Here is a 26,619-nt window from a genome sequence, read left to right as displayed (position 1 = left end):
GAAGAGCAGAACTTCTCAGGAACTTTTTTAAAGTAGAAGAAAAATTCAGACCATGTAGGATTTGCTAAAAGCTACAACTGAAGTTACTGTATTTGCTTAAGTTCATAGCAGATCCTACAATAGCAATCTTCACTTAAAAAGGAATTTTTAATACTAGTGCCAAACAGAAAAAAATATAAACATACAATGTAACTGCTGGAAGCATACAATCAGCTTTTCAGGTCAGGTACAGCCACTCTTATATACAGCCAAATAGAGCATTGCATATACTAGTCACCAAGTATCTGCTTATTTTCATGTGTGGGATGGGTTTTATGGTACTCAGAGTATATTAGTGCTACAAATTCAATAAGATATTTAATATCATGGTGCTGATGGAAGCCATTGGCTAGCTGGCTTCAGTGCTGTTGCCCCCTATTTATCTGAATGCTCAGATAAAAAAGCCTTCAATAGTTTAAATCATGCCACTTACTTTCACCAACAGTCTGACTAAGAAGAAAGTCGTAATTACTATCTCAATATATTGGAAACCAGTGAAAAACTAATTTACCTTCCTAAACGAGAACATTTTGGCAGAGCAAAGAAACAAAACTCCAAAATCATGTATCAATGCTGGTTAATTTTAAATCATAATATCTCTTTGGTCCCCTCCTCATTAAAAAAAGAATCTATTCACTGGGTGAAGAACAACAATTTCACCCGCTACCAAAAAATCCAAAACATCTTTGAAATGAATCTGATAAGGAAATCTTACTGCATGACTCAGTGGGTGTGGTTTTTATCATGTTTCAGCCAGCATTACTGTTCATTTACGCAGACACTGCTTAAATTCTGTCCAAGAAGGAAGTGAAGATGGATATCAAAAGAGGAAAGTTAATTTAAATACAGAAGAAAGAATTGGTTACAGACTCTCATGTAAGAGCGTGGTACAGAGGACAGCCAAGAGAGGGTTCCCTTATGCCAGCCTTCTTCTTCAGCAGTAAATTCAGACAGCCACAGGTATCCAACTTCAGATTCTCTTGCAGAGTGATGTTTGGGAGACACTGATGTTGCGACAGCTACACAGATTTAAGTGAACCTATGACATACACTTAATGATCCTTTCTCCCCATCTCCATTAATGAAAAACTAACATGGTACAGTGAAAAAAGTGGCTGCCAAAACTGCCAAAACCTGGATGTGTCTGTGATGTCTGACTTCACAAACAATACCAGGTACAGTTACCCCCAAAACGGAAGCCATGCTATTAAGCTCCAGTTAGCATAGTCCAGGTCAAGACAAGTTACAAGACTGAACTTTAGTCTAACACAGTGATTTTATCCCTCCATCTTCAAATCTAGGATTTTTTCAACACGATTGTTCTTGCCTTTATTACAAGATGAACAGACTACACACTATTATTTCTCTCCCTAAAAATTCCATCTCAAAATGCTAACCTTGTTCAAGTGTGAATATAAACGAGTTTTCAAAGCATGCTTATTTAGAGCTACTTTAGTTTAAGATGCAGTTAAGTTTTCCTAACAAGACTGTCACTAAATTTCTTTCAGGTTTAAAATCTTCCTACAGTTAGAGCAAATATAATCATTCACAACTAGGGGAAAACAAACAAACAAACAGCAAGAAAACAAACAAAAAACCTCTTAGCTTTCAGGTGAATTTAAATCAGAGAAAAATAAATCAATCACATTTTTGAGAATCATCTTAGCAACGAAGCCAAAAGCATAAGGATTCTACTAGTAAAGTAGACTAACTTCCAGTATGGAGAAAAAATAATCTTCTGTTGAAATCATTTTGAAAGAATTATGAACAAAAAAATTCCACTTCTTATTGCAGTAGGTATACAGGAATGAAAGTGATTTATTTATTACACACAAAAACTTTTATTAAAAAGGCTGGTAATGGAACATTTTATTTTAATCTATCGGCTTGATAAAAGGTTAATTACAGAAATTGTGTATAATGTATGTCACATGGATGGGTTACTTAAAAAAAAGACTTGATAGAGGATCTTTTATCTTAGTTACATTGTAAAGTGCCTTGTGTAGTCATATTCTATTGTTGGAATGACTGCCTGTACAAATTTCAAGAAAATAAGAAGGTACCTGAATTTCTTGTTAAGGAAGAGTTGTAAAAACTGGAAATCTCATAAAAGAAACTAGAAGTCACATACAATATTTTGTTCAACTGTTCTTCTTGCTAACAGGGAAACAGCACTTAGAGGTAGAGACTAGGAAATTAATACAGCAGATCTCTAGTAATGACATCTGGTGCTTGCCTAAACACGTAAGCTTTACTTTTTCAAGATAAAGCAGAGAACCAGAAGTTACTTTCAATAACTCTTACAAATATCACACAAAAACATATAGTGCCATTTACCAACTTAACATTTGTTATTAACAAATGCCAAGCTGAACTGAACCTAGCAAGGCTAATTCCTAGCTACCTTCCTGTAGCTGCAGGGCAAGCAGGCTTCTTCTCAGTTTCAGTCGATCAGGACAAGAAATAAGCTGCTGTTCTGAAACACCCTTTGGAAGGGCTTCTTGCTGTTGATGAAGGAAGAATAAATTAGCTTTGCTAAGCTCAGAAGCTTGCCTTTGAATAGGAGATTTTCTTAGTCTTCCCTGTATGATACACCTTCAAACAGTTGTTGGTCCCAAGTTTGTAATGTTGAGTATGCTGGACAATTGCAAACTGAGGTGTCTGTCCACTTGTGACTGAGGCAGACAACGAAACAAAAAGTAAAATAAATCACTAAAAACAATCTCAGAGCCAAATCTAATACAAAAGTAGTACATCTAATATTTCCAAGTCTTCACTATGTGGTAATATCAAAGCATGGATTCTCAAACTTCACTTAAATATATGCCAACTCTGGCCAAAGTCTATGTAACTCCAGCCTTATCTTCTTAATACATCCTCCTTCACCAGGATCTCAATTGCATACTCACAGCTACCTCCTTAACTGAGATGCAAACATTCAATCTTGTCCCTTCAATACTACTTGTTTTCCATTCTGGTTTCTAACCCGCCCTCCACCCTCCCTAGCAGAGTAGCAGTGTTCAATTACACAAAAGGAGCTCATCCCAGAACTTTAATTAAGTACTACTGCAAACAGTGGTTTATTGCTTTCACACACCATTGAATTCTAGTTTAGGAACCCTTAAGTAACAGCTCACTACACTGAAAGAAATCCTTACAAATAGCATGCAGTATTGGAAAAAAAAGGATACATGTGAACTCCAAGTTCTCCTCCACCTTCTGCAACAGTCTCTATTATTTTCTTCATCACTTCCGCATGCCTGAAATACAGATTAGAAACAATAAAAACATTTTAAAGAAAAAATAACTCCTTCTTCATCTCAATAAAATCATATTATGCGCAAATTAAGAAGTTTTGGATGTTTGGCTCCACAGCAGCAAGACGAAACTTGAAGTTTATTAACAGAGAAATCCCAACAATGACTGAAATATTAATATTGAAGTGATGAATATAACATTTGTCAGCCTCTTACATTCACAAAGAAGAATGTTCTATGCTACAGTGTAGACTGAGTGGCATAATGCAAGACAGTATATTTTCCTTGCTGCTTACACAATTGTTAATTGTAAAATGACAAAGTCATCAGGAAAGTCTCTAGAAGGTAATCCTCACTAGAAGCCAGCAGAAGTCCCCAGATGATCTCTGAAGGTGACCTAGAAATCACTGCAGCATTTTCAGCTGTCTCTCGTGATCTTCAGCTTGCTTAAGAAATATCAAATATGTAACTCATAGTTTCCTTGGAAATGCCGTGTAAGCCAAACCTACATAAAACACTTTTTATAAAAATATAAAATGGAATCACAAACTATCTGAGGTTAGGAAAGTTTCTGGTCATTGCCCAGTACTGCCAAGTCCAGCCTTTCCTGCAAGAAGAACAGTAAGCTAGAACTGATTGCTCAGGACCCTGACTGATCTTGTTTTGAATACCTCCAACAAGAAATGTTATAAATCTTTTAATGATCAGCTACAATTCAGGAATAATGGTCTTGTGTTCAAGATAGCTCTTCTGTTTTATGAACTACGGGATGAAGAACATATCAACTCGGAGGAAAATACTGTAAGGTCAATTGAAGTTTTAGTTATAATTTATTAACCCAAACTCACAGGTTGTCACTTTCACCTATCCATCAACTTTAAATTCATGATTCTGTAGGCAGTCCTGACCAGAAACGCCACATGGTGTTATGTATGCCCACCCATCTAACAGTGTAAGTTAGTCAACAGTAGCAGTTTAAGTACTCATCCTGAAATAGACTGTTTCTAAGAACCAGGAAGAATGGTAAGCACAGTCTGAATAATTTACTGAACATCTTTTGACATTATTATGCAAATCAAAACAGCCTAAATAACTAATAGTGGCATTCAGTAATTATCTCTAAAGTTACTCATGCTGACAGTGACTGCAAACATAAGGAAGGAAGTTGTTGTAAAGTTACCAAGACACTTTGTAAACAGGAACACTTTGTAAGTCTGGGAAATAATAAAGGTCAGCATTTGTCATTTACTGTACTGTCGGTCCTTAGAAACCAACTAATCATCACAGTTGATTCCAATTCTGGATCCTCATGATGACAGTGCAGAACTTATGCTCACGCAGGTACTAAGCCAGGTGCTTCTTGGTAGGCATGTGGCCTCTGTTACAACTTAAGTTTCATCCTCTCATCTGTTAATGGTGAGTTATTTTTTGTAGTGGCACAGAGTATAAGTCACCACACAGCTATTTTAAGTCTTTTACAGGATACTGGCTCAACCTCATACAGAATCACAGAATGGCCCGGGTTGGAAGGGACCTCAAGGATCATGAATCTCCAACCTCCCTGCCATAGGCAGGGCTACCAACCTCCACATTTAATACTAGACCAAGCTGCCCAGGGTCCCATCCAACCTGGCCTTGAACACCTCTAGGATGGGGCTTCCACAGCCTCTCTGGGCAGCCTGTTCCAGCACTTCACCACTCTCTGTAAAGAACTTCCCCCTGACATCCAACCTAAATCTCCCCTCCCTCAACTTCCCTCCCCTCCCCTTGTCCTGCTGTTATCTACCTTTGAAAGAGTTGATTCCCCTCCTGTCTACAGGCTCCCTTTAGGTACTGAAAGGCTGCAATGAGGTCAACCTGCAGCCTTCTTTTCTCCAGGCTGAACAAGCCCAGCTCCCTCAGCCTGTACATACATCTTAATGAGATTTGTTCTTTTCTAATGACTAATAAAAGATAACTGGAATTCTCTAACAGCCACATAATGGTCATTCTTACAGTCTTACAGTTACCTATGAGAAACTTTGTGACTTAGAAGCTTTCAAAAGTTAGTTTCCTTCTACAAGAAGATGTTAAGAAGACAACATGAAGAATATGTATCCTAAAAATTAAAGCAGCAAGATAACTTTGGGAGAAGTGTAATTTGAAAAACCCTATCTAGAAATCTCAAAGATTATTATTATTACTTTACTTCTGAATATTAGTTCCCCCAGAATAACTGGTTGCCTTAACCCAAGGTAACCGTAAATGCTACGTGTTCACTGATGTTTGTTTCAGGCCTGTTTGTATATCACTTGAGCTAACAAGTAAATCAGTAGATCAAACATTTGAAACATCTACTAAAATCTACTAATTTACTTACTGGTATATTATCAACTTTTGATGTGCTTCAAGTAATATGAGTTAACATTCATATTCTAAGTAAAAAGTACTGTTGTTCATATTGAAAAGAAATTGAGACAGATACATATAGAGTTAAGTTCATACATAAATAAATTGAGAGAAGCCAAATTTCCTAGATTGATTACACTCTAATAAGTTTTTACTTTGTTAGAAGTTTTTGCTTTTGAAGAGAATCACAGGACTGTAGGGGTTGGAAGGGACCTCCAGAGATCACCAAGTCCAGTTCTCCAGCCAAAGCAGGCCCCCCTACAGCAGGTCTTGAATATTGCCAGAGAAGGAGACTGCACAACCTGGGCTGCCCATTCCAGTGCTCTGTCACTCTTACTGTGTGGAACTTCTTATGCTACAGTTTATGCCCATTTCCCCTTGGAAGTAATTAAAATCTTTCAGAGGTAAATAAATAAATAAAATCAACCTAACAGTGGAATTCAGCACAGTTGACAGACTGACATTTTCTCAGTATCAGCTGAAAGGGAAAATCACCACACTGGAAAGTGAATGTATACAATAAAAACTATCCTGACCTATTGGGGGAAAACACAACCCACAAATTACACAAGAGCAATACCAGAAATGATCAATTATTCACAGTTCAAAACAGTAAAAGGCCTTCAGGACTTTCAGTGTAGTGGACAACTATAAGCATCTAGAACAAAGAGCTGAATTTAAGACTCTGTAGGACAGTGTATTTTCAAGAGAAAACTATCCATGAATATGACTCAGTGTCTGTAACTGATAACACAAAGAAACTGGTGGGAAAAAAGCAAAAAAAAGCACACAGGTGCCATTTTTAGTATAAACCTGCATAATCTTGACAGTTGACCATAAACTCTACAATTCACTTATCCTTAGCCTTACAATCACTTCCCTGCTGACAGCTTACACTATGTAAGGTTAAAAGACTTCAAAAGCCTATTATTATCCATTCTGAAAGAGAGGAAAATATGCTCTTGGAATTAGTATATGTAATTCAAACCCAATTGTAAATGTGTTTAGTAGCTAAGTAGTTTGCTATCAAATTATCATTCATAAAACCCATATAAATAGTGAGAACTGTAGTTAAACCAGTTTCCAGCAATTAATGAGGAAGTTGAATGTGTTCCTGCTGGTATGATAAAAATGCTGATAAGGAATACAACTTCCAGAAGAGCTGCAAGATGAACACTTTCAACTAACTACTTAAAATAGAAGCAATCTTAAGAAGTAGCAGTCTCCCTCACGCCACCATCCCATTTCTTCCTGTTCTCTGACGTAGGACAAAAGGACATACGCATTGCAAGAAACAGCCAAGTGAGTTTAGGACCACGCAAGTACCCTACATTACACAATATATGCAATGTGTTGGGAAGCAACAGCTGCAGAGCTAGAAAAACACTAAGTTAACAATAAAACATTTTTGACTTTTTAAAATAAATAAATAAATAACATCTCAGAAGTCCAGACCTTCATAGCTATAAGCCTTATTAAATTAAGGAGATGGAATAGCTTGCCTCACATAGCAAGAGAACATATTTAATGCTTTAAGAATCAAGAAGCATGAGGCAACCTAATTTAGCCAAGGCCTTTGTAACATTGGTACCTAGCAGTCACATACAATTCCATTTTAAACCACCATTTTAGATACACTATCAGTCACTTTCTTCACATTCTCAGGACAACACCTGCCAACTTACACAATGTCAAGCAGTTGCCAGTCAATTAGGTCACCTCATCTTGTTTTGGAGAAGGTTACATAGCTTCCTCTACATTTAAGACTACTGACAAACTGATCTCACTACAATATCAATCTTCCTTTTTTGTTCTTAAAAGACTAATTGCAACAAGTTTCATGATGCAAGCATATTTTTCCGAGGGTTAGATGTGAATTATGTAACAAAGTCATTGAAAGAACAGTGGAAGAACACATACACTTACAGCTCTCCTCTGTGAAAAAATTTCAATCCAAATTCATAGTCTAATAGGAAATTGGTTCTTATTCTACAAAGTCATCTGCAAAATTAAACAGGATATATTGTAGTCACAGTCCAGTATATACCCCACAGCTTTAAGTAGTCAGCAAGGGTTGTCATGCCCAAATATCTTGTCATCTTTGTGCTCCAACATGCATCCATCAGAGGCTTCCTCACAACCCTTTATTAGCAGGTCTTTCAGCATCCACTAAATTAAACCACATCAGGAACGTTTTCTTCCTTGCTTTGGTTAATTTGCCTTCTCACTCAGTCTGCTAAACCTTCCCACATTCATCCCACTTGATCGACCATCAGAAGTGAAGAACAGCATATGCTATTTTCTTCCCGAATCTTTCTTACAACAAAAGGTCCTTTTCATTCTCCTCATTATCTGACAAACTCATAGTACATGCTCAAATAAGAGGCCTGAGCACGCACTTAGTAATGCTTCCCTCAAATTTTTTGAGACTCCAGCAGTACACAGACCAGAGACTTCCTAATTCTGAAACAGTAACCACACTTGACAACTCTTGACAACTTTCCTTCCCTTAACTTTCTAAACAACTTTAATATTAAAGTTTCTTGGATACATGCAGAGCTTACTCCTTTTTCTGGCTTTCAACATGCCAGTAGTGAGTTCCATTCAATAATACACACTTTACTACTGGGGAAAAAAATAAAAAGAAACACCTACTGGCTATTGTCCCTCTGTAGCTTTCATGATAAAAGTCACTGAAATCAGAACTCATTCCTCAGCTGTCTTTTGCTAGCTGAAAGGTCCCAGATTATTCAAATCATTTCTTATTTAAGAAGCTTCATAACTGCAGTTATTCCTGACACCCTATCTGTACTACTTCCTTCATCTCAAAGACTACAGAACAGATAAAAACAGCTGTATTCAACATATGGGTCATCCCACAGATTAACAGTAGAAACTTAATGTTTTCTGTTCTAGTCTTTATTCCTTTTCTAATAGTTCTGTAAGTTGTACCTGCTTCCTATACTACTCTCGAGTACCACGGATTGTTTAGATAGATCTTTATAGACTTAAACCTGGTCATTTAAAGACCAACAATGAAGTTCATTACTTGAATTTCTCTACATCAGCTGAACTGGGCAGAAAGCTATTTCCCACTTGTAAAATGTATTCCCTGCTTAATATTGTGCAGGCATAAGCTTGAGTGCTTGTTAAAAGCAGAGACTATTGTAAGGCAGTGGTTAAAGAACCAAAATCTTGAAGACAAGATACAGATTTACAAAGTACATGGATATACATCCTCATAAGATCAAGAGCAGCCATCTACCAGTGCAAAGCTTCAATTCTCTACACAGAATGGTACACCCTTCCCAAAACTAGCCGTATGTTCAAAGAATGCCTAACCTAGAAATAAGAATGTTTTGAATCTGCAGAAGTTACACAAGCTTGTCAATGACATGCTACTTACTTGGCATCTCAGCTAGTGACACAGAATCCAAAATTGTTTTTCAAGCACAAAGAAACTTATGTGAGTGAAAGGAACAATCAGAATTTCAATTTATTTGTATAGTAAATGTGTACATGATATGGGATGTTTTTCCTTTTTATTTTTTAATGTAAAAAAAAAAAAAGAGAGAGAGAAAGCTCAAACTCACATCTCCAAGATCTTGATAATACCAAGAAGCTGAAGAATCACTCTACAACTAAGATAAAAGGCATCTTCAAAAACATATTAGAAAAAATATCTGTGCAGCTAGTCTAACTACAGACTACTTGTATATTGGATGAGAAACATGGAAATGCAACAGAAAAGATCCTGAAAACATTTTTTTTTTTTTAAACATAAGTGCAAAATAGTATTTCAGTGTGACAATTACAGGACCTCTACTTAGCAGTTTAATGGACATCTTGGGGAGAAGGTAGTAATGAAAAAGAATTTCAGATTGAAATAACATTTTTCTGCTCTCAAAGTATATATTATACTTCTACTCCCCCAAAAAACAGCAAATGAAAGCACAGAACTTGCTTCATAGAGTTCTAGTAGTCTGCCATCTTCTGGAGTTTCTGGGAAAGTGGAGGAAAAGCAAGCTAAGCACAGAGAAGAGAACTCTTAACTGCGTAATACATCTGCAGCAATGAGCAGTGGAATGACCTCAGAGAAAAACTATCATCTGTATTTTACATTCCCTCAGAAGCTAAGAGACCATTGTGGCAGCCAAGTGTGGAAATAAGTCTGAAAAACCTGAATCAAAACCTTAACAAGAACAACAAAGTGCCTTATGTCTGCATCCCACATCACACTAGAAACACTTACCTGCATGGATGAACTGAGCACATGGGAGGTGGAGGAAGGTGAGGATGGTTTTCAATGGTCACAGTTTTCTTGACATGATCTTGACTAATGTCTTCATACATATGCTCTACTGTTAAGGGCTGCCGTTGCTACAAAGAAAAAAGGAACATTCCATCAAAAGCATTACTAAAATAGAATTTTTTACTGCTTCTTAGTAATTCTAGCATCATGAACATATGTAGTACCATAAGTCACAAGTACAACAGTTCTGAAAGTACACTGAAAATACAGATTGTGTTAAAATTCATACGGTGTTGAAATAGTACTACCTTGCTTATAGTATATGAGGTGAGTGGTAAATTCTATATATGATAACCAAGGCCCTGGTTCCCATCTATGTACCTGAGTCATAAGCCCTCATCAAGTTTGATTCGAGAAACTTAGCTAGTAAAAGGGAAATGATTTATCTAATCTTTTTAATCACAAAAACACATCTGTTTAGTTGTCTGAATTGACAGGGGTTATTTCTCTTAGCTCTGTAGAGCAATAGCTTAAAAAATAATAGTGCACAATCCCCCTTTTCCCAAATATGTTTAGTTATCAAGTACAATTTTTCAATGAAATAACTTCTGTGTCCTGCAATCCTGACTGCATATTGGCTTCCTCACCATTTCTTCCTTTGAATTTGCACTGTGATTTAGAAAGTAATAACAAAGTAGCCTTGTTATCTGACATGGTCTCATTTCACAGAAGTGGGAAAACAAACAAACAAACAAACATTGCTATACCTCATCATATCCAAATAACCAGAGCCTTGGAGTTTGGTAATACTTGTCGTAAGTGATGTAGAGGTCATAAGTTCTAGTCTGTAGAATAGCATCTTCCCCTCCAACATCAACTTTAGCTTTGTTAACTTCTACAATCTGTCTTGTGTCAAGTGTTGCCTGGTTTTCAAGGTGAAAATGATAACATTAGTATAGTCTTGTTTGTATTCCCTCTTGTCCCACCCTATGCAGCTAGATAGGGCTGCAAGATCAAAATAAATGTTCTTCGGTGAACATGAAGAAATACAGGCTTTTAGGTTTTGTTTTCAATCTTCAAAGGAGGAATATAAATTTCTCTCCACTTTTTTTTTTTTTTTTTTAAAGACACGATTTCTCAAGAAAACTATGTTGTCCCACCCTCTTCCCTTCTTCCAGCAAAAACTTTCAAACAAAAAAGACAATCCCAATGAAATTCACAAGGCAGGTCTCAGATTATGCAGGTTTCATGAAACCACAGAAGAGTGCCTCCAAAATAATGATGCCCCGTCTTCCCTTATTAGATTCTGGAGTGTGCATATAATTAACTGAACCTATAAGCCACTCCGTCCATCACATACAAGTTTTAGAACAAACACCAGACTTTATAATTCTTGTGAATTGAGCATAGTATTTAAGCAGAGCAAAGCAGAACAGCAAAGAAAGCAAAATTATTGTGATCAAAATTTTTAAGGACCTAAGAGTTAAGGTAGTCAGGAAGGAGACAAATCTATAGGAAACCAAGCTCAGGAATCCCACTGCTCTTAATAACCTTATGTGAGCCACTTGTCATCCTTATTTTTACTTTGCTTGTGTTCATACTGGCCATAAGCATTTTAACAGACAAGATGGAACAGTTCACTCACATCATCTGTCTCCAGTAGCCCACTTTCTTCATACTCTGAAAAAACGACACATAAAATTCTGTGTTCAGTTCACAGCTAGTTGTCATATTTCTCCTTCTCACTGTCACACGTATATAAATATGTTTTACTCACATAGATTTCCCAACCCCCAAACCAGACTAAGCCTTTTTAATACGAATGTGACAAAGCCTACAAGTACATGATAAACAATGCTTAAACAAATGGTTTTTAGTTGACAGATTAGGTGCAGCCATGTAGCAGGAATGAAACTATGCTAAATTCCTAATTTTTCTTTGCTTCTGTGTTGCTACTCAAACCTATTTGCCTGTCATAATCATTAAGATTTCATCATACAAATCAAACATGCATCAATAAGACCATACAAAAGATAATAAAGGAGATCTGCCTGCTGATTATTGTTAGCATGCATTCTGTAAAAAGAAAGTAGCATTCTCTTAAAGAGTATCACTATAGCTAAAGGCCCGAAACAAAGCGCATCCCATTCAATTAAGGAAATACCTTCCATGTCTGCAGCTTCTCCTTCATCTTCCTCGTCATCATCTTCACAGGATGCTGATCGCTCTGGTATTTTTATATTATCCTTTAGATAAAAAGTAAAAATTGAAAGCACTGCTTTAAAGACAGCTGCATTTAAGATGCATCTATATAGCCTAGTAGCCCCAGCAAATCTCAAGTATTTAGGTCCAGTCAAAACAGCCATTCAAAAAAATATAAAAATAAAAATAAATAAATTTTTTTTAAAAATCTGCAATACTAACAAGGACTATACTGAACTCAAATATTTGCTTTAAAAATCGACTAAAAACTTCTCCTTTGACTTTGTAGAGATCATTTCAGAATAATTCTTTTTATATGCAAAGAATAATCACAGTATTACACAGCCATAATTTATTTTCAAATACTACTTGCCTCAAATGAAAGCCTACAACCAGACATGTAGATTAAGACTTTCTATAAACTAACCACAAACAAGCCTTCAAAGTGCCTATGGATAACATTTGAATCCAACAGACAATTCCAGAGAAGTTCAGAGAGGGAGGCCTCAATTTATGTCAGTTCATGAAGACTTCAACAGAATACTCAAAATGATGATTAGAATTAGGAGCTGCTCTAATTATAAGTTTCCTCACAGGAAAACAAAACAAAACAAAACATAATCAGTACATAACTATGTCATTGAGTACTTTGGCAAACGGTATATAAGCAGAAAAAGATGTGTCATTCTGGATTGGCCCTGTGCTCCAAGAAATGAAGTGCTCTACAAGCAGATTTTTTTTCTAAGTACAAAATAGAAGTGAAATCATTAACACAACAGCAGTTACACATCTGATAAGGTTCTACAATTACATTCTGTAGAAACACCAGTCACCTCTAGGTGATTCTTAAGAGTGTTTTTTCTACCTTTACGGAACTGAGTTGTCAAAAAGCAGTATTTTTACAGTGTTCAGTACAGTTTCACTTGGATGAATTTCACAGTTAATCACATCAAGAGTATGAGTTGCTTACAATTGTCGGTTCTCTTTCCATCTAATCTTCAGAATCAAAAGATTCGTGCTTGAATGGTTTCACACATTCTTAAAGGACACAAATACAACTCAACTCGAGCGTTCATCATTAAAATCATTTCGCACCTTGTGACATTCTCCCCATCTCTTAAGTACATTAACTATTACACATATCCATTTCAATTTCTGTTTTCAGTTTCACGAGGCCTTAAGGTTCAGATTTGGATCCTGCTACTGAGTGATTTTTTGGAAACATACAGAAACTGATGACTCTGTAAGATATTTAAGCAGTGCTAGTATGTCAGCGAATGTGAAGGCATGAGTTCATCAAACAGGACTTACAGAGTTTAAATACCACTGCTAGTAAAGTTTAAAGATTATGAATAAATATTTCATATTCCTGCATTATTTTTCCACAATAAATAAATAAATTACATTGGATCACCAAACATCAGTTTCTTGAGAAACAAGGGGAGTTATCACCATAAATCCAGGTGCATTTTCTGTTTGTAGAAGTTTGGCACAAGAGCACACTAGTTAAACACAGCCTAAAAAGAACACCGCTCTGGTAAACACATGATAATATAGAAATACACATGCTTAAATCAGTATCACAAGCTATGAAGGTCAATGAATATCTGCAACACACTTAGTGACAAAGAGTATTCTAGACTTCCAGAAGCAATACTAGATTGCTACAGGGAAGATTTCTATTACCTTTATGTCCAATAATAAAGGAAAAGAAAAATTCCAAAGCAAGTACCTTACAGTCTAGAGTGATCTCCTTAACTGCTTCTGTTGCACCTGCTATACCTGTTAATTGAACAATAAGTTTGCATTAAAGAAGCCTGCTTCTTTGTTACAGAACACTACAACAAATGATGCATCTCAGAAAGCAGCATATAATCATTCCTATTACATCTCACAACAATTCGAAATATTTGAAAGGCTGTTTATTTGGTGTTGGTAGCATGCTTGGAGCTGGACATCCATAAACAGACCATGCTGGTAATGTACAGTACAATAGCACAGCTCTTATGCTGCAAACAAATTTTGTTGACAGAATAACTGCAAAGTAATTTGGATTTTTTATTTTAAGGATCATTGGCACAAAGAATGAATTCAGGATGGGTATTCTCTCAGCTTCACAAGCAAGGCAAGCTTCATTAGTTATTTCGAAGCATCTTGAAGGCAAAGTGTTGACAACAAAACATTAACCTGGTAGCACACAATGCTTTCAACTGAGAGGACATGGAAGTCAAAAACACCCCAAATCACAGCAGTATCAACATTTCAACGCCTCCCCATTTGATTCCCAGTTTTATTATTATAGCACTCATTTGCTTCTCTTTGGGATACACGACAACATTATGCTTTGAAACAGTAAATGAATCTTCTTAACTGCTCAGGTGAGAAGTTATATCATGAATGAATGAACTTGAAATCACTGTCTTGCAGAAATGCAAAAATGGACCTTAACTGTTTAGGGAAAAGGGATATCAGGTGAATGCTGCTCAGAAACAATGCATTTCTAGTGGCAGTGTGATTGTATACACAGTTTTGCCCCACCCACAAAAAGTGTTGTTATAAAACTTATCAATACAGATAAAGGAAATAAATTTTTCTCTCTTATGAGTGTTCAGAGACCCACCTAGATCTAATTAGAAGTCTTGTAGCTGTATTAGCAAAGCATAGAAACCAAATCAGTCAACCCAAATAATCTCACCTAAATAAAACAAAAAAAACCCCACACCCAAAACTTGACAGAGCAGGGAAGGAGAAGGCACACTTAATTCAAGAATACGACAAAGCTGTCTCACATCATTTCTTTGGGGAGAGGTGTTCAATTATGAAGAGCAATACAGTGAAGAATTTCCAGTGATCAAAAACACACATTTACAGAAGCAAAAGCATCTTCTTGCACCCCTGCTCTCCTCAGTATGGCTAAATTATTTAATGAGAGAAGATTTGCCAGAATACAGCAAAAGAAATGACACTGAAAAAAGTAAAGCTGACTGAAATATATTCCAGCTTTGGAGGCAGTAGAAGACAATGTAATTGAAAGACTGAATTTAATTAACTCATTACAGCTCAAGAAGAAATGGATTAAAACTAATAAAACTGCCATTTCTCAGAAAAGGACAATGTAGTTTACAAGAAGCTGTGCTAGACAGGATCACAGAATCACAGAATCCTAGAATGGCCTGGGATGGGAGGAACCTCAAGGATCATCAAGCTCCAAATCCCTGTCACAGGCAGGGCCACCCACCTCCCTATCTAATACTAGACCAGGCTGCCCAGAGCCCCATCCAACCTGGCCTTGAATACCTCCAGGGATGGGGCATCCACAGCCTCTCTGGGCAGCTGTTCCAGCACTCATCCCTCTGCTGGTAAAGAACTTCCCCTGATATCCAACCTAAATCTTCCCTCCTTCAACTTAAAACCATTTCCCCTTGTTCTGCCATTATCTACCCTTGTAAAGAGTTGGCTCCCCTCCTTTATGTAGGTTCCCTTTAGGTACTGGGAGGCTGCAATGAGGTCACTCTCCAGCCCTCTCTTCTCCAGGCTGAACAAGTCTGATAATGAGACATCCATGTAAGCAATAATTTTTAGACACAAGCTTATTAAAAATAAAAAGGGAACATCTTTCACAGTGACCACCTTATTTAACAATATTTTCAACTCCTCAAATAACATCAGATACTAAGAGCTGTTTTCTAATTGTTCCCCTTTTTACTCAAACCCAACAAATTAACAAAATGGGAAATACTACAATCATTAAGGCTCTTTGCATCATCATTTAGATCTCAAAATCCTTCACATGCAATCAGACTAAAAGTAGAACTTAGTACATTCTTGAAATATATTTTAAACCAGTGTTCTCTTTAAGAGAAGATCTCCCTGCTAAAGAAAGAGCCAGTACACAGCTCTTAGCTTCACCCCCTCCCAATAACTTCCTAGAACTTTTCTAAAAGAATACCAAAATAATTAAAATACTGTTGACATCTCTGAAAAGCAGCCTATTTCAGACACATACAGACATACAGCTAAATACATGATACAAGCAGTCATACAAAAAGCACAAAGTGGGTTTCTGGCACAGTAACATACTTTCTTCCAGATTAGATACTAATACACAGTCAACCGCATGAGAAAGATTTTACTTTCTAATAGTGGAAACTGATAATCTTATTGATTACCAAATGCAAAGTTTGAAGCAAGACTCTGAATACCTGCATTGTGAAAGGTGTCTACCCATCCCCCATCACCATCATCTTCTTCTATAATTGCTTCCTGCTCATCTGAGTACTCCATCTGCTTGCACCTTTTGTAGCACGGTACTGCAAAAAATTGCAAAACAAGATGACTGCAGCCATTCCTATACAAAATCAGATCGATGCAACTAATTTTTCTACAAGGTCTTCTGAAATATAGCTAGCTCATATCTTTATTTAAGGAATCCTAGATACATATTTCAAATGAAATTAATTATGTTGATGAGCTGTAAGTGTTGTTTTATCTCACTACAACACATCACTTGTTTGAGTTGCTGCAAGTTCATTCTTCTAACAATTAGAACTTTACCCAAACTCACGAGTACCAGAAATAAATTAACTTCTTGTGTGTCTTTATGCTACCTACTCACTTGCTAACAACTAAACTATTGCTAAACGCTAAAATATTTCTAGTTCAAGTACAACTTTGCCTATATTACCATCAGTTTACTGAGCTGGTTTGTCTCTAGAACTCTTTTAAAGTTTGTATCAGATATTTACTGTTAAACATACCTAATTTATCATGCTAATTAACATCTACAAGTTTGGAAGAGGCTAGAATTAATATGTTAATTAAAGTAACTTCAGTCATATATATTATATTGCCACTGAAGTACACATTTAAATAGAATTTTCAGAAAACAGTCACAGAAAATGCGGATCCAGTTAAGACAAAGCAAACTCTTTCCAATTGCATAAACAAGCAGTACAACAAAAATATTAATTTTTAGAAAGACAGAAGAAGGCTTGAAAGTCACGGTGAAAAAACATTCTCCAAAGACTTCCAAGATGACACCTGTAGAGTGGCTTTTGGCTTCACCCTTAGCCCACAACTTCAACTTAGGTGCTTGGCCAATGCATCACTACCAGCAGAAATAGTACAAATATATTGCTTTAAAACGTGGCCTAGAAGCTCACAGCAATGTGGTACACTGGAAGAAGTAGAAAAGATAAACAAAGTAGATTACCTGGCCATTCAGCTATCAAGACTATCTCACTGAAATCTGTCCAACACTAGCACTAACATCTTCATATGATAGTTCCTATAGTTTCCTGCAAGACTTTAAAAGCTTGCAAGTGACATCAAAGCATGAAATACAACTTCCTGCAGGTACTTCTAATTACACTATCTTTGACACATTTTAATACAAAATCTTTCAAGAAAACAATTCTACCATGGTAGTGCCAATGTACAACATTGTACAGGTTTCTCCTGTATTTTATTAAAAAGATAGTCATCACAAATATTATACATACATACAACTGTGAATCTGATGAAAACTGGATTTAAAATTGTATTTTATATAATCGTTATTGAAAGGAACAGTGACATCAGTTATGTATTCCAACTAGAAGCATTGGTATGACAGTTCTGGGAACGTCAATAACCCACAATTTCCAAAAGGAGGAATAAACAGAAACATATTTAAACATATTTCTGTTTAAAAACCAATTATGATCTGAAGGGTGGGGAAAAAAAAAAGATAGACAAGGAGGTTTATGGAATTTAAGCTTCATTTTTACTTCATCAAAAGAAACTGCAGTGCTGGTATAAAGTCCTGGTAACAACAGATAAAAGAAAAAGATTTTAGATGTGCACGAAAAACTTCTAATATCACAAGGACAAAATATGCTTCAAATGTCAATACAGGCAATGAGTAGACAATGACAGCACAATCAACTGTCCTAAACACACTTGTATTTAAACTTCAGCCTTACCATTTTTAGTTACCAAAAATTGTTTGTCTGTTGGCAGATAAGCCTTGACTTTTAGCTCTTCTCCTGAAGCCCTGCAAAACAAAGTGCACCACAAAAAGGTTGGGAATTTGATGACGCGCAAGCAAAAGAATTCTATTTTCAATCTACATCAAGAGTATTGTATGTACTCCTTTTGAACTTTTCACAGAATTTGTTTGCTATGACTTTGCCCTTGGCTATATACAGACTTTGATATCTGTATGAGATCAAAAAACATTGGCCATTCCTAAACTATCAAGTCTTGGATTACAAATATTTTCTGCTTCAACAACCACCTTCACTTTGAGATAGCCAAGCAAAGATGGGTTGACAAAACAATCTAGTCTATAAGAAACATACTAGAATCTGCAATAACATACTACCAAGCATCTCTAGAAAGCAATTTCAGAAAAAGAAATGGAAGTTATAAAACCTGTCCATAGTAACCAGAGCTCCAGTAATTTTGCTAAGCTCACATTATTCAGAGTGCTTTCTTTTACCTTCCTTGCTTTTTGGTTTCTAATCTTCTAAATAGCCTGCTGCAAACAGTGTGCTTAAAGCTTATGCCCAGACATGATTCAACATCTTATTTTTTCTGAAGACAAAAAAAAGGCAAGAAACTGATTCAAGTATAACAATTCTTTATCTGTTCATGGTCCACTATACCAACTGCACAGAATAATTCATTTTATAATGCAAGATACTAATAAAATGTAAGAAAGTACCTTATTTGCACCCCCACTGTGCGTGAATAACAAGGGATTTCCCAGAACAAGCACAGCACAAAGCAACCTGGTGTGGGTCAACTTGAAAATATTTAACCAAACTCTTGCTTAAAACATACCAATTACAATTTGTTCTCAGCAATTCTGTTTGGACATGGTCTTTGCTTTTTTTTAATCACCAAAGACAAACTTGGGAAGAGACACTGATTGCTACTGCAGCTAAATACTGAAAGCATGCATGGTACGTACAAGTTAATTTCCACCAGAGCCTTTGGAGAACAATAACAACAATAAAAAAAACACCCACAAACAAATCCTTATTTCCCCTATTGCTACAAAGAACAATAAAAAAGACCTGTTTGACTTATCATATATCTTCATCATAGAGATAGAGTAGATTATACTGCAAGAGTCAGAGTACTATTCTGAAATGAGACAATTGTTGTATCCAATGGAAACACATCAAAGCATAGGTAGGGATGCTAACTTTATGCAATTCTTTTGTGTTTACTTACCATTGCCAAGTAGGACAGTGGTGAACTAAGTGATCGCCAGCTGCGACAAACTGTTAAGGCAAGAAAAAATTAAAGAACTGTTAAATATAGTGTAAGAAAGCAAAGTGCAATTCCTGCAATACTATTTATATTTCAGTTGTATATTCCTCTGATACTTATTACATAGTTAATCTGTTTATACTTAGTTTGATGCTTTCTTTAAACTATTTTTCAGCTAATCATAAAATGACTTACAAAACTAAATCAACTTCACCTGAATGTATACTAATCATTATTTCCTAATCCAAGTTACATCATTGATTTTGTGAAGAATAAATTATTTTTATTTGCTACTCTTCATGTTTTACAAAGACATTGAAGAGATTAATATGAGATGAATAACTGAACTTAAGCTTTCCATCCAAAATCAACTATACTTTATGTATATTTATTTGAGTTTCAGCTACAAAAAAAAAAAAAGTTTAATTCTCTTCTAGTATTCACAGCAATTTTGCAGCAAGAACACAAAGTGAGACTGTCACTACTTCATTGAATTAGTAAGAGAACAGCAACAGAGGAGTAAACAGTATGCTTTAAGAACTGAACACCAACCACCATATTTCACCACTGGCATTTTACTGGTTAAATTATGTAGAACTTTGTTCCAAAGAAATAACTTTTAAAAATCTTTATTCTACTTTTTCTTAGTATCAAAGATAACAGCTATTTCATCATGCAAAAATTGTACCAACTCAAAATACACCCAGCATATTCTAACCCACTGGGCCTAGTTTTCCTGCACAAACTGAAAAGGAAATCTGCATTTAACAATAATTTCTGTGCTCCATGCACTAGTTCAATTTGAAAAGAAAGTACACATGTAATGCTACAGTTGTTTCCTTCTCTTAGAATGCCAATTTACAACAACGTATTTGTAAGCTGCCCACAAGGTGCTATGGGGTGACACAGCAGGCTTGTAGCATAAGCATCAGCCATTTTCTCACTGTGCCTTCCAATGCAAGGTCAGAGCATAGTGGAAAACATCAGATCATGTACTGCATGTGACTTTAGCAGATCTGATCTCTGCAAAAGCGAACCGTTTCAACCATTCTCCAAGAGAAGCCTCTAGTTGAAGTGAAATTTTCAATTTAAGGAAAACAGTAATCCCTTCCAACACACAGGGAAATTAAAAAAAGAAAAAAAACAACAAATACAAGCATTAGGCTTTATGTAATAATAAATACCACATGGAACTCCAGAATCATCTAAAATTCTCCGTCCAGTGACAGAGAGACTTGCAGCTCCACTCTGTTAAAAGACATTATAAGATGAAAAAATTCAAAGGGTTCTTTGCAGGTCTTGTAATGCAAAAATCTAAAACAATCTCTAACTTTCACTTGCATTTTTCTTCAGCTTGGACTGCATAATTAAATCAAGTGGTTTCACTTTCTATTTCTACTGTGCTACTGCTATCATACCTTAACCAGTAACACAAAAGTGACAAGAGAACAATTTTAGGACAACATCTTACTTCTACTCTTGAAAAGAATGATTTTAAAGATTTGCCCATGCTCACATATGAAATTTAAAGGGCTATCTTTATGAGTTATTAATTAACAAGAACACCTGACAGGCAAGAACTTGCTAAAATTAAATCAATTACACAGATACCGAAAAAGAGTACTAATGTTGAATTTGATTAGTCATCATTAGTATTATTATAGAATGGTTTGGGTTGGAAGAGATGTCTAAGACCACCCAGTTCCAACCCCACTGCTATAGACAGGGACACCTCCCACCAGACCAGGCTGCTCAGAGCCTCACCCAGCCTGGCCTTGAATACTGCTAATAGATTCATCTTCACAGACAAGCCATAAGATCATAGAACCATTAAGGTTGGAACAGACCAATAACATCATCCAGTCCAACCCCAACTCATCCCCACCATGTCAACTAAGTCATGTCCCTCCTCACAAAATTTACCACAGTGGTGAGTATCTCAGACTATGATGCAAGAAAAACAAGTTAAATTGAAATTCATTACTCGGGAAACCCAAACTAATTCAAAGATAACATCCTAGCATCACGGGTGACTTAAACTCTTTAGCAATCACTATTCTATAAAGAACAAAACCATCAGTGAGTAGAAAAGGCTGTCAAAGAGACAATAAGCAGATACACGCTTCAGTCCCACCGAAGTTTAAGAAAACAATTTGTCTTGCTAGATAACCATTTCTCTTGAGTACAGCTTTGAAGGATTCAATTTCTTCATCCTATCAACATCTGTGTTTTCACAGATAATACATATTATTTGCATTATTTTACTGACCCATAAATAGTGCAAACAGCTTAATGTGGCACAGAGTGGTTCTTGCCACTACAGAAACTATCTTCTACGGAGTTCCTTCCTTCAGATCAAGAAGGGATTAGGCACTAGTACATTCATTTACACTTTCTCTGTAAAGTTATACTTGTTTTTTATATACAGAAAATAAATATATTAGTATGTAAAATATATAACCATCTACACACACATATACTATTATCAATACAGCAGAACACTTCATTACTAAGCCTGTTCTTCTGAGTACTACTCTTCTGGATGACAGAGAGCACAAATGTTTGCATGTCTCATAACACAGCAGAAAAATATTAGCTACCAACATTAGGAAAAACACTCCTGCCCATACTAGCTGCAGTTGGTTCAATTTCATCTTCACATTTGTAAGTCATCACATTTTCCTTTCATTCTACCTAACACTGTTCAGTAAGGACAACATATTTTCAGAACAGTAGCACTTTAATGTGAGAAGAAGCAAAACCAGGGAGCACAAACAGCACTGCATATTCAGTTTTTTTTTTTCTTTTTTCTAGAAAAATTCTTTTTTTTCTTCTTTAAAAATTGCAATTGCTTGGCAGCATGAAGAAGCCTAGGAGAGGGGGGAAAAAAGAAAAAAAGACAAAAATAAAAGCTTCAAATGCTTACTGTGGGCAAGAATATATAATGATTTAACCACAGTCTTAGAAGGAACCAAAAGCGAGGTAAGCGAGATACTGTACTATAACTTATCTCATGAAATGTTTATGGGAAAGGCCTTTGAAATAAACATATTCCTGTTAACTCCCAAGACAAACGGAGCTGCTGACCCAGCAAAAACTTTCTTACTAGTGTTTTAGGACATAATATAGGAAAAGACATCCAACATTCAGATCTCAAGAAGAATTCTGATGCTAATCTACTTCAACTGTAGGGTAAGAAGGCCATTTAGAGCTTTTACATTGTGAAAATTGTTTCAAGAAGGAATACTTAACTGACAAAGAAGTAAACTGTTTGAGATGAGCACAGTCACTTTGAGTAAAAATTATCAGTACTTTCACACTTTCCAAATGTATTTCAAAGGTTCTAAATACTTACTTCTTCAGGTGTAATGACTCCAGTTTCTTTAAATTTGGACTCCTGCAATAAAGAAAAGATAGAGATTTTGAGCTTGGCTGGCAAATCAACACACTCACTTTACTGGTGACAAAAATATCTGCTCAGTCCACATAGATCTGCAAAGCAGCTTGGAGGCAGCCTCTGCTTATGCTCCATATCCTATAACATAAGGCCTGATAATATTACTTTGTAGCAGACTTGGGGGGGGAGGGGAACGAGGTTCATGATAAGATTACAGAGTTGTTTTGTTGGTAGTGGTTTTTAATTTATTCTTTTTTGCTTTTGATACAGTCAATTATGTCAATAATAATAAATATATTATAAAAATAGTAAGAAAAAGAAAATAAGAAAAAGAAGACACCTTACACTTTATTACATTTACCAGTTAGAGACAGAAAAGTAGCTGGAAATAATGATTTTTAGAATAACAATTTTGAGACTGCTTAAAACACTGAATGACAGTGTAATGCATCAATATGTGGGTTTCTAGGTAAGAAAGGTCATGAAATGAAGGACTGAACAACTTCTACCTGTGGTAAGAAAAGTTGCAATGAATCTGTTACTAGCTTTTTTTGTACCCCTTTTGATGCCTTCATTATACACACTATAGAATCAGTTATGATTACAACAGATGGCAAACAGCCACGTGATTTTGCCTAGAAAAATTAAGAACTTTTGCATTAAAGACAACATCTATGAAGCTTAAGGCTACATTTTCAGCGTAATCAAATTTGGAGAGAGAGTCTTCTGCTTATGATTCACTTACGTTTTTTCATTCAGAAAAGCCTCAAGGAAACCTACTGTTTTCCAGCTATTTAAGAACAACTTTTCAAAGGATATAAATTTCAAGGATGGCATAGCTCACTTTTCAAGTCATCAATTACTACGAAACTTCTTGCCCTGAAAAACCTATGATTCTTTCCATCAAGACTAAAAGCAGCAAACACAAAGGATTTTATGTTTGGCTACAACTTCAGCAGGTTCAGTCACTAGGAAAGCATTAAAGAAAACCAGCTGCTGCTAAACTTAGTTCTTTCTTGACGCTTTACTCTGGTGCACACTGCCACCTGTGCTATATAAAAGAAAACAAGCACACCTATTTCATAGAATCATAAAATCACAAGGTTGGAAGGGACCTACAGGATCATCTAGTCCAACCATCCTCCCATTAACACTGCTACCACAAGCCAATAAACCATATCTCAGCTCCTCATCCAGACGTCTCTTGAACAGCGACTCCACCACCTCCCTGGGCAGGGGAGGTATTCATGAATACCTGATTCCTTTATCTCCCATTATGTCTCTAAAGAAGAGACATTTAAGCGAACGATTAATGGTAAACAAACTGGCTGTTGTGCGAACATCACTATATGCACTGCTATATGCAGTTAACAAAAATCAAAAACACCTAAAGAACCACAATTTAACAATTTGGACTACTGTAAAAATTGAGAATTCCTGATAACATATTATTATGTAACACCTCATTACAGTGTAGTTATTACTTAACCTCAAAATTATCCATACACATTATGCAACAAGAACAAGCTCATACTTCTGGAATTACATTAGGAAAAATGCAAAATAACCACTCTCTGTTCCCAGAGGGTAAATAGTTCATTTTTTTTAATCTATGTGCATCCTGTAGTATGCAAGCCTAGCATGAGACACAGTAGCTAAAGTTAACATCTGAAGTCAAGAAATCATAATTGCTTAAATCCCCTTGCAAAGGGAATACATACATGTTATCATCACCTCCCACTCATGAGAAGTTCCACAGCCTCCCAGCACATCTGAGCATAAAAACTCCTCCGCTATTCACATAATAAAATACCAGTTGTGCAACAGCCATACTACAGTGAACAAGCCACATTTTCACACAACTTCACAGCAGCAGACGGGCCGCACTGGTGGTGAAACCTACAGAGACACACTATCCAGGCAGAAGCATGTCATTTGCTTTAAAGGGACAAGTTCAATTAATAATTGCATATCACCATCTTCTGTCCAAGGATCCAGGTTGCACAGTACAAGTCATGTAGAAGGTCACGCAGCCAGAGAGCTTGCTGTTGTAGGCAATTACAGCAGACATACAAGGGTTGCTCCAGAAGTAATGCCTCCTATTTTATTAAGTTGGTCTACAATGTCAGAGGCAGATGTAGGTGATATGGCAGTAGGGGTTGAACCTTCCCACCAATATTCCATTCCATTTGGTTGCCGTGTGACAGATGGCAGCAGAGGGGAAGTATGATAAAATGGTGTCTGACCTAGGAGTATGGATGAAACAAAGATGTGCCACTGAATTCCTCCATGTAGAAAAAATGGCTGCCGCTGACATTCATCAATGCTTGCTGAGCATTTCCGGAGACCAAATAGTGGATGTGGTGACCTTCTTTACGGTGAGGGTGACAGAGCACTGGAACAGGCTGCCCAGGGAGGTTGTGGACTCTCCTTCTCTGGAGATATTCAAGACCCACCTGGACACCTACTTGTGCGACCTGGTGTAGAGAACCTGCTTTGGCAGGGGGTTGGATTCAATGATCTCTGGAGGTTCCTTCCAACCCCTATGATTCTGTGATTCTGATGTGGACACGGTGAAGTGGTGAGTGGTTTGCTTCAGCAGAGGCAATAGCTGGTCATCTCCAACGATGCAGATTTTGATGAGTGGCATGCAGGCTCTTGTTCATTACTGGCAAAAAACGCACAGCTAATGCTGGTGCCTACATTGAGAAATCATGATTTGTAGCCGAGTATTTTCTCTGTCAAATAATGTTATTGTACTCACTTCATCTGTTGTAGTTTCCACAGAAATAAATAGGAAGCATTACTTTCAGAGTGACCCATGTATTTTAATAAAAACATGGAAAAAGTCTGAAAGTCAGTAGTGAGAGAACCGCTGGAAAGTTATATATTTCCATACAAAGTCAAGTTTTGAAGAGGAAAATACTGGTAAACAGAAGGTAGAATATATTACAGAGCTGAGAAATGAAGAAAAAATTAAAAAATCACTTCCTACTTACCTAACAAGCAGGAATAGACGTGCTGTACACCTTTATAAGCACATTACTAGAGGAGACCATGAAGAATTTCTACTGTTTGCTGTTACGTTGTGCAGACGCTTCCATTTATTTAGCAATGCTATACAGTCAGCCATGCTACACAGCTTTGTATCCTCACGCATAACGGAGACGTGACAAGTTTGTTTCTTTCTGTCAGCTGAGAAAGCTGCACTCTTACCCAAAAGACCTACTGCAACCCACCTCTGAAACCACGCTCAAGCCTACCACTGCACAAGCGCACTTGGCTTCCATCCCTGCTCACACAGGCGAACGTTCAGCCACTTCAGCACAAGCCGGTGACAGCAGACAAGCCGTTCCCCCAGCAACCCGCAGCCTCCCGAGGCCTGTCACCCCCACTGACCCCCCCAAGGGATGCTCCAGCCCAGACGGGACGCAAAGCGCAGCTCAACCCCACGGAAGCAGGCAGCCGCCCGCTCCCTCCTTAGGAGCCAATTCTCAGAGGCGGGGCGGCTCCCTCACGACCCCCGGGCCGTCAGCGCGGCCTTCACAGAGAGAGCCCCCCCCTCCCGGAGCGGCCCCAACGCCTAGCAAGGGAACGCGTTGGGATCTCCGCGCAGGCCGGCACCTTGAGGACGGGAGTCAGGTACTCGGCCACCTCCAGGGCCTTCCCCTTCACCGTGTTGATGACGTTCTGCATCCCGCCGCCGCAAGGCCACGGGAACGATCGCCGCAGCCAACGGTCACGGCGGCACCGGCAGCCCCGCCCCCTGCCCCGGCCACGTGACCCGCCGCCCTTCCCCTCGGCTCCCCGCCGCCCAGCCCCGT

General features: G+C 37.1%; 1 protein-coding gene across 1 annotated transcript; it reads right to left on the bottom strand.

Moving 5' to 3' along the window:
* Positions 1-1,820: 1,820 nt before the first annotated feature.
* Positions 1,821-26,617, bottom strand: ATG3 (autophagy related 3). Its single transcript, XM_031613136.2, has 12 exons — positions 26,420-26,617; positions 22,754-22,795; positions 19,360-19,409; positions 18,102-18,172; positions 16,341-16,448; positions 13,871-13,920; positions 12,101-12,182; positions 11,582-11,616; positions 10,704-10,859; positions 9,937-10,064; positions 3,231-3,299; positions 1,821-2,102 (listed from the first exon to the last, which is right to left on the bottom strand). The coding sequence occupies exons 1-12, from the start codon at positions 26,489-26,491 to the stop codon at positions 2,021-2,023; spliced, it is 945 nt and encodes a 314-aa protein (XP_031468996.2). The 5' UTR covers positions 26,492-26,617; the 3' UTR covers positions 1,821-2,020.
* Between the last annotated feature and the right edge of the window lie 2 nt (positions 26,618-26,619).

Source organism: Phasianus colchicus, chromosome 1, assembly GCF_987193195.1.
Source record: "Phasianus colchicus chromosome 1, bPhaCol1.hap1.1, whole genome shotgun sequence".
Taxonomy (NCBI): domain Eukaryota; kingdom Metazoa; phylum Chordata; class Aves; order Galliformes; family Phasianidae; genus Phasianus; species Phasianus colchicus.
Note: the sequence above shows the minus strand (reverse complement) of the source record. Positions and strands in the feature narration are given on the sequence as shown.

Coding starts and splice junctions, on each gene's coding strand:
- ATG3 (XM_031613136.2), bottom strand. CDS start 26,491: ATGCAGAACGTCATCAACACGGTGAAGGGGAAGGCCCTGGAGGTGGCC. Junction 11,617..12,100: donor AGAAGCTGCAGACATGGAAG/GTATTTCCTTAA, acceptor TCGTTTTTTCAG/AGTATGAAGAAAGTGGGCTA. Junction 2,103..3,230: donor GGAGAACTTGGAGTTCACAT/GTATCCTTTTTT, acceptor CAAGAAATTCAG/GTACCTTCTTATTTTCTTGA.